General features: G+C 36.5%; 1 protein-coding gene across 1 annotated transcript in view; it reads right to left on the reverse strand.

The window, feature by feature from the left end:
* LOC106882604 (uncharacterized) overlaps positions 1-8,514 on the reverse strand; it is a 137,282-nt gene that overhangs the window by 27,304 nt on the left and 101,464 nt on the right. The window contains exons 40-43 of the mRNA XM_052966906.1: positions 6,262-6,429; positions 4,187-4,842; positions 3,628-3,903; positions 2,853-2,967 (exon numbers count right to left, since the gene is read on the reverse strand). Coding sequence (XP_052822866.1) covers positions 2,853-2,967; positions 3,628-3,903; positions 4,187-4,842; positions 6,262-6,429 — 1,215 coding nt within the window. The remainder of the gene's footprint in view (positions 1-2,852; positions 2,968-3,627; positions 3,904-4,186; positions 4,843-6,261; positions 6,430-8,514) is intronic.

Below are 8,514 nucleotides of genomic sequence, written 5' to 3' on the forward strand. Positions count from 1 at the left end.
TATATATATATATACACACACACAAGCGTTGGGCCTTGTGGAGGCAAAGTGGCTGAATTCCTTTTAAGCGTTGGGCCTCACAGAAGCAATGACTAAGACCTTTGGCATTATGTCATGCTTGAGAAGAAGACCCATCAAGCTGAGCAAAATCGCAGTCATGACAGATATCAGTGTCACGTAAACACACCCTAGTGTCATGCAAATGGCACCTGTGCTGGTGGCATATAAAAAGCATCCATTAGACTCTTGGATTGGTTGGCATTAAGAAGGGCATCCAGCTGTAGAAACCATACCATATCAAACTGGAGTCAAGTGCAGCCTTACAGCGTGCCAGCTCATTCAAACTGTCCAACCCATGCCAGCATGGACGTTAAATGATGATGATGATGAGGATGACAATGGGCTTCTGCACAGTTTCTTATTTCTTTATTGCCCACAAGGGGCTGTACATAGAGGGGACAAACAAGGACAGACAAAAGGATTAAGTCAATTACATCGACCCCAGTGCACAACTGGTACTTAATTTATTGACCCCGAAAGGATGAAAGGAAAAGTCGACCTTGGCGGAATTTGAACTCAGAACGTAACGGCAGACGAAATACCACTAAGCATTTCGCCCGACGTGCTAGCATTTCTGCCAGCTCGCCGCTTCTGCACAGTTTCTGTCAACTAAATTCACTAATGAAGCATTGGTTTGGCCTAAACCTAGAGTAGAAGACACTTGCCCAAGGTGCCACACAGTGGGGTTGACCCCAAAACAACATGGTTACAAAGCGAGCTTCTTAACCATGCAGACATGCCTGTGTCTATAAATATACAATATTTTAAAAACTTTAAATCTTTTATTTTAAAAGTGATTTTTTTTTTATATACAGCTCAATGGAAATTGCCATGGAGATAATAGAGGAAAAATATATTACGAAAGAAAATAACATTTGTACATGGTTGAGATTTACATATTATGTAAATTTCTTGTAAATGTTGCTAAAGTGAAATATTATTATACCAAGAGTTATTATGATCACATTTAAAATGCATTTATTACTTTTGTTGCTAAACAAAATTCATAGTTAATGTCTTTAAAAATGGTCATATGGATGCTTTTAAAGCAATCGATTGTAAATGTAATTTTATAGGTTGTCTATATAAATATTTGAAGTGAAACAAATACTTATGGTATTATTTAAAGTGTTGATGTATGGCAGATATTTTGAACTGAGAGACAGAGATGTTCAATGAAAATTTGATTATGTTGTGAGGTGCATAACCTAGAAGAGTAATGTGATTATAAAAAAAGCAAAACAAACTGTTTTATAAATCTGCTTAGAGACAGTCATGGCTGTGTGGTTAGAAGGCTCGTTTTGTAACCATCTGGTTCCAGGTTCAGTCTTACAATGCAGCATCTTAGGTAATTGTCATTTGCTATAGCCCTGGGCTGACCAATATCTTGTGAGTGAATTTGGTAGACAGAAACTGTGTTGAAGCCGACAGAAAAGGCGGTGAGTTGGCAGAAATGTTAGCACACCGGTTGAAATGCTTAGCGGTGTTTCGTCTGCTGTTACGTTCTGAGTTCAAATTCCGCCAAGGTCAACTTTGCCTTTCATCCTTTTGGGATCGATAAATTAAGTACCAGTTATGCACTGGGGTCGATGTAATCGACTTTAATCCCTTTGTCTGTCCTTGTTTGTCCCCTCTATGTTTAGCCCCTTGTGGTCAATAAAGAAATAAAAAAGGAAATAAGAAACTGTGTGGAAGCCCATCATATATGCAAACACACACATTCAGCTCACGATTGTAAGGTCATGAGTTCAATTCCTGGTGACACACTGTGTCTTTGAACAAGACACTTTATTTCACGTTGCTCCAGTCCACTCAAATGGCAAAAATGTGTGGTACCTGTACTTCAAAAAGGGCCAGCCTTGTCACATTCTGTGTCACGCTGAATTTCCCAGTGAACTATATAATCTGTGGAGTACTCAGCCACTTGCACGTTAATTTCATGAACAGGCTGTTCTGTTGATCAAATCAACTGGAACCCTCGTTGTCATGACTGATGGAGTGCCAGTATATATATACATATGTATACAGCGTCACCTTCTAGCACTTGTGCTGGTGGCACGTTAGAAAATCATTCGAGCGAGTTTATTGCCAGTGCCGCTGGACTGGGTCCTGTGCAGGTGACACGTAAAAAACACCTTTTTGAGTATGGTCATTGCCAGTACCCTGTGACTGGCCCTCGTACCGGTGGCACGTTAAAGCACCCACTATGCTCTTGGAGTGATTGGTGTTAGGAAGGGCATCCAGCTGTAGAAACCTTGCCAGATCAGATTGGAGCCTGGTGCAGCCTTCTGGCTTGCCAGTCCTCAGTCAAATCATCCAACCCATGCTAGCATGGAAAGTGGACGTTAAACAATGATGATGATGATGATATATATATATGTATTTATGTGTATCTTTGCTTTTGTTACCAGTCACCACTTGACTACTTAGTTTGTTTATGTCCCCATAAATTAGCAGTTCAGCAAAATAAACTGATAGAATAAGTAACTGACTTTAACAACAACAACAACATCAACAGCAAAAAGTACTGAGATTTATTTGTTTCACTAAAACCCTTCATGAAAGTGCCCCAGCAGGGCCACAATCCACTGACTGAAGTAAGCAAAAGATAAAGAATAAAAGATAATTTATTTTTTGAGTTGTCAAAAAAAAAAAAAAATCAAACAAACAAATAACTGTGCTGCTACTGCTGCTGCTGCTGTTGCTGTTGACATAGTTGAAGTTACTTTAGAATAAAACAAAATCAATAATGGAATGATTGAATGTAAGTAGTTCTGAAAATAAACACAAACCTTTTGACTTTGATGGTAGCTTGATGTTAAGAGGTTCTGAAGCAGTGTAGTCAACACCATTATTCTGAGACGTTATAAGTGGCCAACATTTATTTGGTGGATTCTTTGGGTGGCACTGTCAATTCAAAAATAACTTCGTAAATAAATAATGGTTTGTAAAGACATTAATGTCCAATTAGTTTAAAGTTAATTGGATCCATTCTTTAATTGTAAGACCATTGCAATAAATGTCATGCAGTATTTCTTCTGGCTCTCCATGTTACGAGTTCAAACCCTGCCAAAATCAACTTTGCTTTCTGTCCTTTTAGGATTGGTAAAATAAAGTACCAGTCAGACACTGGGGTCAATATAATCGAGTAATCATCATCATCATCATCATTACCACCATCATCATCACCATCATTATCAATGTTTAAACACTTTGTTGGTTGTTATTCATCATTTTTAGTTCATTACTTGTTTTCAAATCAGAGGATGCCTCAGAATACAGACCCCACCAGAAACATTCATTGGCAGATATGTGAAACATATGGTCCAGCCAGTGCAAATAGTACAGTGTAAACAGTTGAAAATAGTTCATCTGAACATTATTCACTACTTTTTTCCCTCATCACCATAACCGAACAGCACTCCATAAGTAATTGTACTCAAAAAACAAAACAAAACAAAAAACACAGCCTTCTTAGAATAAAGTAAATAATAATTGTGAAGAAACATACAAAATAGCAAAGAATAAATAAAAAAAATGAAATAAACTAAACTCATTTCAACTTACCTTCCATTTTTTCACTTTATTATTGTTTTGGTAGCTGGACATTACAACTAGAATTACAGAATAGTTTTTACCAGGTTTGCATTTTTGTAAAGTACATTGTTTATCTTCAGGTCTCAAAGTTGCATGAAGTGAATCATTGATGATAAGTTGATAACCAAGTAAATAACATTTTTGATATAATTCTTTGCCATTTTTATCTTTTCCAACAATTGATGTCATTCTTGGTGTTTCCCAGAAAAGATTCACAATGGGACCTTTATAACTTGAGACATAGATCTAAAATAAACAAACCAGATACCATGATATAAAAAGAGCAAATTAATATGAAGGCATAATTTCACTCATATTCCATATTCACTATCTGTATGACCGTGACACAAATACTATAACCACTAAGCCAAGCATCTTCATACAATAATGTATACAGATAATAATGTTTACAAGGTGGTGCCCCAGCATGGCCTCAATCTAATGACAGAGACTTGAAACAAGTAAAAAGAGAGAATATCAACATTTTGCCTTTAACTAATAACAAATTATAATTTTAACTATGTCTTACCTTTGGTGTTGGAATGGATATCTGTGTTGAAGCCACCAGCGGTTGAGAACAAACACAAACAGTTCTCCATTTGTTGTCACAATTATCGGCATCTAAGGAAGTTTTCAGATTAACAATGGTTTCTACAGTAATACAATACTGATAACCTGGTGCCAAATCTTTGATTTCAAAGAAATTAGCATCTTTTGGAAGTTTTGCAAGCTGACTAATCGACAATTCTTTGTTATTACTAGCCTTTTCTTCAACGCCAACCCACCTAACAACAATTCTTTGAATTTGGTTTGTTCCATGAACAACAGCATTTGTCCATTTAACTGTTATTGATGTAGTTGCACAGTGTGACACTGTCAGATTCGTTGCAGGATCTGTCCCAGAAGTTCTGAAGACAAAGCTAGAATATGGCAGCCACATGGATTCTATTAAGTTCATACTTGTGCCTTCTGGAATATACCGTAGTTTCTTCAGACGGTGATTCTTGGGAAGCAAGTCAAAATATTCATCATTTAAAGCAAAGATACGGAAAAGGTATTCACTCTTTTCAGAAAGATTTTCAAAGACTACTTCTTTGGAATCAGGTCTGAGTTGCAGAGTCTGGAGTTCTGATTCAGTAACATTATCTGCATTATTGGTTATCGGTGTCAGCTCTAAGTATAACCCTGGATAATATAAAAAAAAAAGAGATTTATATATGTATATACTTACGTATATATATATAGTGGGACTTGTGCATGTTTTAAATATTATTTCTCTAATCCTCTAAACATAATCTCTAATGGCAATTTCTGATATATTATGTCTGCATAAATGTACTTAACTCCCCTCCTTATTCTCTATGTGTTCTCTACATATTACAATTTGTTCGTTTTTTTCCGGATGTTTTTCGATGCTCGCATGGGGTAGATCAGTGGTTCTCAACCTGGGTCCATATGGCCCTTAGGGGTCCATATAAGATTTTGTTGTTAAAATTTATTTGCAATAAATCAGTTATACTTCTACAATATTCAAAATATTTTAACATGCTTTTTATGCAATTCCTAATAATATTTAGCTATAGAAATACAATGGGATTTTATTAAAACTTCAAATGGCTGTAGGGGTCTCGCTGAGTTAAATAGGAATCAAAAGGGCCCACAGGCCAAAAATGGTTGAGAAACACTGGGGTAGATGAATATGTTGTTTTTGCAACTGGATGTCATTCCTGTTACTAATCCTTACGTGCTTTTTTTTTTTCTCAAGTAAGAGGTAACTTTTTCCACAGGTTTTCAAAGTTGCAAAAGCATTGGATGCTTTGCTGACAGCAGGGGAAATGACAACATCATTACTGCTTCTTACTTAGCGACTTTTAGAGAAGGGCAAATGTAAACACACACACGCACACACATACATGTATGTGTATACATATGTATATGTGTGTGTGTGTGTGAGTGTGTGTGTATATGTGTATATATATATATATATATGTACACACACACATACATACATACACATATTTTCCAAAATTATAGTATTATATATCCATCACAGCTGATATTACCAATTGGTTTTGTGCAAAGGATGCAATTGAGTGTTAGATAACAAGCTGATTATATAACCTTACACTCATCAGAGGTAACTGATATGGAAGGGAATATGCCACCTGCTCTCTATTGTCAGAGGTGGATTAACGCAACCGGTCAGTGGCTGCTGTAAAAAAAGTTGGTGATATGAAAAAGGGGCCAGGGGATTATGTTAGACGTTATGTCCCTTGGTTGGGTATGCTGAGAGGCCGGTAAGAGTTATCTTGAAGTGTTTGTAGGGGAAGTGGGCATTATTAACTGTGGTGCTCCTGTGGGGATAGGGGATGTGATATGTGCTGTGGTGTCAAATTCATAATTATTTTTGGGGGTGTAGGTATATATAGCTGTGTTCATTGGTTCTGTAAAGGATAAGGTCGTGGGGGATTTTATGTTAGCATGCAGTATGCAATGTATGTGTGTGTGGGGGCCTATATATGTGTGAGGGGTGTATATATGTGTGTATACACACCCTGAGACACACACCCTTAAATCTAACAAAATACTCATATGCTCTGATACCTGTAATTTCCACACCATGTTCTCTTGGTGAGGTCCAGGCCAACTTGACACTGTTACAAGTCGATGACACAACTCCAATATTTGATGGTGGGTTTGGAGGACTGGCTGTTTTTAATTTAATCTTTTCTGATTTTGTCGACAAAATAAATATTCTTTCTTCACCATTATCTGAAATGAAATACACAAATCTAAAGGTTATTATGATCAAGGCAGACAACGTTATCCATTATCGTTTAATTATATAACATTATGTGGGTGTTAATTTGTTTGTCTTAGTTGAAATTAATGGTATTGATCATATTTTTGTTGGTCAGTTGCATTCTAATAAATATTTCTACAGTCACTATGAGCTGTTAGATATAGCTGTGTGGTTAGTAAGTTTGTTTCAAAGCCATGTGTTTCTGGATATGATCCAACAGTGTCCTTTATGTCTATCATATACACTCAACAATACCTTCTTATGAGTAGAATGTAGCAATAGAAACTGTCTAGAAACCTATTATATATATATAAATGCATACATACATATACATATATATATATATATATATATATATATATATATATATATATATATATATATATACATATATAAATGCAAGTTGTCTGTTTGTGTCAAGTTCCTGTCTACACCTGTTAACAAAGGCAACGCTGGTAACAATTAGGCTCAGATGGTACTATTTACAGGCCACTGGCACGGAAGCCAGACAGCTGCTCTGGCAATGAACATGCTCGACAGTGCTGTTAGTGCTCCACTGGCACGGTGCCAGTCATCGAGTATGATTCAATTACGATTTTACTTGCCCCAACAGGATATATATATATATATATATATATATATATATATATATATATATATATATATATATATATATATATGTATGTATGTATGTATGTATGTAGATAGATAGATGAGTCATTTGATCCTTGTAACATAATACAATAAAGTGTTTCCCTGATGATCTGTTGTGGTCCAGCATTCAGTTGCATTTGGATCATCCAATGCAGAGAATGTGAATATTCACAACGGTGAAGCATACATGGGGAACAAATGATATAAACTTCTGTTTATCATAACTTGTTACACATATACACACATACCTGCATACATGAATATATCTTTTATGGTTTGTTCAATGGAGAACAGCGCAGCAGCACCTTTTATGCATAAATTAACTCAAATCTAATACTGGTTCCAAATTTTAGCACATGGCCAAAAAATTTGGGGGAGGGATAAGTCGATATCATCAATCCCAGCACTCAACTGGTTCTTATTTTATTGACCCCAAAAAGATGAAAGGCAAAGTCAACCTTGATAGAATTTGAACTCAGAACATAAATATAGAACATAAATATTGCATAGCATTCTTCCCAATGTGCTAATGATTCTGTCAGCCCACCACCTTAACACATATCTGATATTTTGACATGTATGAAGTCATGAAGTCTATCCTTGAATTCATTGGTGATCCCTAACCTGGCCAACTCCTTTGATAATTAGTTCCATTTTATAAAGATCTTATATCTTTTATCTTTTACTTGTTTCAGTCATTAGACTGTGGCCATGTTGGGGCACCATCTTAAAGAAGTTTTAGTCAAATGAATCGAGCCCAGTACCTTTATTTTTAATCCATTGGTCTCTTTTGCTGAACTATTAAGTTATGGGAATGTAAACAAAGAAACACTGGTTGTAATCAAGAAGTGGTGGGGGACAAACCCAGACACAAAGACACATACACATTCGGTACAAGTCTTGCATTTGTAAAATGGTTCCCTGAAGAGAAAATTACATGTATAATAACATCTTTTATTCTTTTGGAATAGAGTGCATATAATTTTCGAAACATATGTCGGAATTAAAGGAACTTATTATATGCATTTTGCTCCATTTATTCTTTATTATATATATGTAGCACCATCCGAGTGTGATCATTGCCAGAGCGGCTAACTGGCTTCTGTGCCGATGGCACATAAAAAGCACCATTCGAGTGTGATCATTACCAGCATTGCCTTACTGGCACTTGTGCCGGTGGCACGTGAAAAAATATTTGAGCGAGGTCGTTGCCAGTGTCACTCGACTGGCTCCTGTGCAAGTGGCATGTAAAAAACACCATTTTGAGCGTGGCCATTGCCAGTAGCACCTAACTGGCCCTCATGCTGGTGACACGTAAAAGCACCCACTACACTCTCGGAGTGGTTGGCGTTAGGAAGGGCATCCAGCTGTAGAAACTCTGCCAGATCAGATTGGATGAA

Source organism: Octopus bimaculoides, chromosome 4, assembly GCF_001194135.2.
Source record: "Octopus bimaculoides isolate UCB-OBI-ISO-001 chromosome 4, ASM119413v2, whole genome shotgun sequence".
NCBI classification, from domain to species: Eukaryota; Metazoa; Mollusca; class Cephalopoda; order Octopoda; family Octopodidae; genus Octopus; species Octopus bimaculoides.